Consider the following 5,422-nt stretch of genomic DNA (forward strand, 5'->3'; position numbering starts at 1 on the left):
CGAAGTTAAAAGTTCTAGAACTTGCTGCAAAGAAAAAAAGAAAAAGAAAAGAACTACATCAGATCTCTAGTACCTTACAGATTTCTCTCTGAACTAAGAGCAATGCTTCTTCTCTTATATATGGTACATGCAAAATTCTTCACCCCCCACCCCACAAAAAAAAAAGCCCCCAACCACCGGCAGTCTTAATCCATTGCTTCAGCCTCTAGAGATTGAACGCCTCACGTTCCTTGAAGGTGTCATGTTCCTCGAAGGCGTCGACTTCGGCTCATCTGGACTCCCTGAAGTATCCGAACTGCTACTATCGCCGCCACCACCATGTGCTTTAGTCGACAAAAATTTCCCAAGAATTCTTCCTGGCATCATAATCCCTCTCACCCTTCCACTTCCTTTACCATCTCCCCCATTTTTGTGCGCATCATTACTGCCACTGCTCTCGCTAACCCTAGCTCCTCCACCCATCAGTTTCATCTTGAGCTCCCATAAGACCCACCGCTGCCAGTTTCATGCACATTGAGAGATGCACGTGCCTGCTCATAGAAGAGGACCTGAACGACCATGCGCAGAGGAAGCCGCTCGTTCTGCACTACATGGGCGCAGGCGTCTGCAGAGAGCTTCCTGCAGTCCATGAGACTGCAGATCTTCTTTTTCTCGCTCTTGCTCAGGCTTGGGTGCTCCTGAAATTAAGTACATGTATTTTACAGTCAAAACAACTGAAAACTAGGGTTTTCCATAGTTCATGATAATGTGATGTGTAGCAAGTCACAAGAGATCATGTATCTGTATTTAGATATGAAAATGTATTCATAGTAAGCTTCACACACCAAGTATTCATCTAAAAGAAATCTTGAAAGGATTGTAAGAATGTACCTTCAGATACATGTCGATAGCACGGTAAAGCCCATCATGCACAGGCCTCAAGTCTCCAGGCACCATTTCAGTAAGATCAAGAAACTTAGAAAGTGGCAAATTTTGGTCTTTTGAAATCTCAGTAAGATATCCATCAACAAGTTTAGCCACATTCACCTTCGAACAGTTTGAAACCAAAACCGGATTTATGACCTCCTCAACTTCTGCAACCTTTGAGCTTTTTTCTGCAAGATATTTCTCCTGCATCACAAACTCCTCCAGTATGCTCAAAATTGTATCAATGTCATACACAGTTATTTCACCCGGAGCAGCCGGCAACAAGAGATCAGATACTGATGCTTCTTCCAATTGCAACCCTATTCTCTTGATCAGCTCTCTCTTACAAAATTCACTGCAATTAAAAAAGCTCGCAGCTTTTAACAGCCTCAACAAAAAACTGCATGAAACCGACCCTTTTCCTTCTGGCAGCAACCTGATCACAGTCTCTAACAAGGATTGGCTTTTCGCATTATCACCTCTTTCAATTGCACTACCCTTGGAAAAGCCCGGGAGCTTTCTGTATGTGTAAGCCTTAAGAGCCTCTCCCATCACTTTATTAGTCACTCTTCCCTTAGCCCGTATAGCCACTATAACTCGTTTATACAAGTCTAGTTCAAGCTCACACAAATCTTCGACCCACCAATCTTTAGGCACTGACTGCTGCTTTCTGACTCCATTCCAACTTGCGTCAAGCCCATTTTCAGATGGGAGCTTCTTTCGATTGTAAGTGTAAGACCAATCGACCTTTGAAGCATCAATAGAAGCCCTACAGGCTATGGATTCGATGCAGTGGCTGGCCAATTTCAGGTCCTCAGACCAAGGTAGTAAAAATTTTGTAGTTTGGAGGACGATAATAGAGTCTTTCCAGCTACGAAAGATGCTGGTGCTAAGAAAAATTTCGACCTTATATATGAGATTCCCTTTCTCAACGGTTTCATGCATCTCGAGGTACTCCGCAGCACAGCGAGCTGCAATCACATTGTAGGCATTGAGGGTGACAGTCATGCCGTAACAAAATTTTGCACAAATTTCAAAGGCAGCAGCACCACCAGGTATATCATCAATCTGTATCTCGTCATTTTCACTACTGTTACTGGTTGCTAACTGTTGCAAGCGAGCACTCTTGGACAGAAGGGGAAACTGCAGTGATATAATTTTGTTCAGCATATGATGTGTTGTTATTGTTTGTTAAATTTTATTGAAAAAGCAACACTGGGAACAGATGAGGTGATTTGATTACAAAAGTTTACACAACACGATACTCTTTATGCTCTATGATGGAACAATATAGTGATTTTGACGCAAAGAACTGCACCTTATGTAGATAAAACTTCACATCTCCAACATTCACAATGACGTCAGTTGCCAACTCAGTTGTCACAAATCTGCGAAGATCAATACTACTTAGGCATGTAGCAACACATAAAGAAAAAGTAATGAACTCAAAAACATGAGTAATTGTTTACACGAAGTAGAAGCAATGCCTTACGATTCCGGCTAAGAGGTGAAAGAGCCTTTTTATCAGTGATAAGAAACCTATTTTTTTTAACTATTAAGCATAGAACCCAAAATGGAAAGAATAAATGTCGAGTGACTAATGGTTGAAAGCAGGAGTAAATTTCAACAAAGTATCATTGAACTTTTTCATAGTTTTCTCAGAAATTAACTCCGAATTGCTAATAAATTATCATGTACTTTGTGTATTTCAATTAACTAACACAAATGACTACAGAGGACTAATTACAAAAAGTGCTAAAACAAAGTTTGATCATTCAGCATAAGGATGGCATAGGCCGATAACCTTATCCAGCCTACTAATTTGATTTATACGCCTTTTTGGTGCAAAACTAAAGAGAGAGTATATTTAAAAAAATACTAAGTAGATACTCGAACTGATACCAGATAATGCAACATTAAAATAAGCCATTGACATGCACTTAAGCATGTTAAGCGAAGACTTCTCAGGAGGTCACCCAGCCTAGACCTACGAGGTTATATAATTCTCTTACGCATAACATTTCTATAACAAAATGAAAGCATTAATCTAGAATACTTTTGACAGTTTCATTTATTTTCTATAGATCTTTATGAAAAGACTAATCTAGACAAATACCAACAATAAACACACAAAAAACAGGCCTAAACAAATAAGCATTCCAAATCGAATATATACTATGAAACAATATGCAAAATTGGTACTACCAAAAGCAACAAAATCCATGAAAAATCTCACCTTATGCCGTTGCCGTCATCCTGAAAAGAATCAGGCTTTGACCCAAGCTTCATAAACTTCATTGTGGCAGAAACTGAATCACTCAAGAGTCTAATTAGTATGAGCTCAAGGCTAACCTTTACTTATAACCACCTAACCAACAACTCAACCAAGTGGTTATTCTAAAATATTAGTGGAAGGATTTCCAGTATCAAAGGAGAAGTCCAAGTACTTCAACAGAGCAAGCTGGCTAATACAAAAAGATGATACAAGCAACAAAAGGGCCTAAACGTGAGCACATGACAAAGCCTCCAACTTCTCTAAATGCAAAGGAGACAGAGGAACAGGCTCTATCTTTAGTAGCAAATAATTCAAGCGCGAGCAGAGATACCCACAAACACTAAACTGACATTAAATTAATTACTCCTCTCTCTCTCTCTCTCTATATATATATATATATTCTTTTTTGCTTGGTTGCAAAGATATCTTAAGATCTGGTGCTTAATGCTTTCAAGTCCCGAACTCCAACATCCACATTCCTCCCATTTAACTCCCAAAAGCAAGAACCCTCCTGCAAAAAGAAAACAGCACCTCGGAGTAAGGAGATGACGATCACTGAAACTGCAGACAGGTAGCATCTTTTTTTGTAAAGAAAATAAGGGGGGAAGAGAGCTTGGAGAGACAAAATCAACTGCTGAGCCTGTTGGAATCTTATCAAGTTGATAAAACCCACATCAGAAATTGCATTTAATAAACTGAATGCAGAGCCAAGAATGTGTTGAGTTGGATGCACTTGGCTTTGGGAGAGAGAACAAAAAAAAAAAAACTCATCATCCAAGGCATATGTTGCAAGCAGATAATAATAGTATATAAAAAAAAAATAACTGCATGAGATGAACAGAGGCAAATAAAATATTGGTCAAGTAAATTTAATGAGCAAATACGAATTCTATCCAGATAAAAAAAAAAACACCACAAAAAAAGAGTAGTAAATCACTTACTGCCCATAAAAGTCTCTCACATGAGATAGTAAAAATCAAAACTTTTTCCAAATAAAACCCTCAAGAGAACAAAAACGAAGAAGGAAAATCTCAGATTAAGATAGTCATAATATTGAGCTCAAGAGAAGCATCAAGTGGAAGAAACAAACCACCACAAGAATGTTGCATAAAAACATCCACCACAGCCAAAGAAGGGAAAGTTGGCAAATCTCACAAAAGCATCAAAAGCAAAAGCCAACAACAACAACAACCCAACATAAAAGGGGAAAGACCCATCAAATAGAAACAGACAAAACAAGACACCAAAGAGAAAAAGAGAAGCTTAGAAGATGAAAAAGAGAGACTAAAGCCAAAACAAAAGCAACCCACATCAACAAAAGTCATAACAACCTTTTGCAGGTGTACTCTCTTAAGAACTCAGAATCACACTCCCATATCAGCAGCAACACCAACAGCAGCAACAACAGCAGCAGAGGAGGAAAAAAGAAAGAACAATTTCTGAACTCCTTTCAACTTTTATTATTCTCCTCTCCTACACGCTCTCAATGAACAAACACCATCAAGAACCCGCCTTTTCCTTTATCCTTTCTCTCCTTTTTATTGTTGCTAGTAATAATTATTTTTCCTTGATTTATGTTAAGACTGTAATACCCATTAAATTTTCTGAGAAATGCTATGAATGCCCCTGAAGGTACAAGAAAAAGCCTTGGTTCACTCATTCATTTTCATAGGATACCAGACCAGAGCGCTTGATTGCAAGGGAATTATGATACAAGATTTTGTGGAGTACATATTTGTTTATTTGATTTTGAGAGGTTCAATTCAACTGGAGTAGGCAGTCAATAAAGAATGTCAACTGCTCTTCTTTTCTTACACTGTTGAGAGTTCCAACACTATGCCATTATTCTAAGGCTGCCATTGTCATAATTTTCACCCCCTCACTTTTACAATATCTTTAAGAATGCTGCTATGAGAACCCAAAATATGGGACCAAGGGAGGGGACAGGTGAGGTGTCCCCTCCCTATTGCATAATGAGTTGGCCATGCCAACTCATTATGCAATAGGGAGGAGACACCTCACCTGTCCCCTCACTTGGTCCCATATTTTGGGTCCTTAAATCATTTTTCTATCTTTAATATGTTTTTGCACACTCTTTAATTCTTTCTTTTTCTAGTTGGTTTATATTTACCTGATGTGTATTAGTGTTAATGATGAAATTTAGACACAAATTGTTGCCATCTGTGTTGTTAATCGACACCTGTTGGATTTTAACTTTGAGGCTTGTAATTGATCACGAGC

At 38.7% G+C, this 5,422-nt stretch overlaps 1 protein-coding gene across 1 annotated transcript; it reads right to left on the reverse strand.

Annotated features, from left to right (window-relative positions):
* LOC109821091 (BTB/POZ domain-containing protein NPY2-like) lies at positions 468–4,807 on the reverse strand. Its single transcript, XM_020387285.1, has 5 exons — positions 4,513–4,807; positions 3,143–3,692; positions 2,225–2,294; positions 871–2,049; positions 468–677 (listed from the first exon to the last, which is right to left on the reverse strand). The coding sequence occupies exons 2-5, from the start codon at positions 3,202–3,204 to the stop codon at positions 468–470; spliced, it is 1,521 nt and encodes a 506-aa protein (XP_020242874.1). The 5' UTR covers positions 3,205–3,692; positions 4,513–4,807.

The sequence above is a fragment of the Asparagus officinalis genome, chromosome 8 (assembly GCF_001876935.1).
Source record: "Asparagus officinalis chromosome 8, Aspof.V1, whole genome shotgun sequence".
Taxonomy (NCBI): Eukaryota; Viridiplantae; Streptophyta; class Magnoliopsida; order Asparagales; family Asparagaceae; genus Asparagus; species Asparagus officinalis.

Bases quoted from the DNA above. Each gene is read 5' to 3' on its own strand.
- LOC109821091 (XM_020387285.1), bottom strand. From the start codon at position 3,204: ATGAAGTTTATGAAGCTTGGGTCAAAGCCTGATTCTTTTCAGGATGAC. The intron at 2,295-3,142 runs GTGAGATTTTTC...TGATCTTCGCAG, and splicing joins GATGACGGCAACGGCATAAG to ATTTGTGACAACTGAGTTGG. The intron at 678-870 runs GTACATTCTTAC...ACTTAATTTCAG, and splicing joins CTATCGACATGTATCTGAAG to GAGCACCCAAGCCTGAGCAA.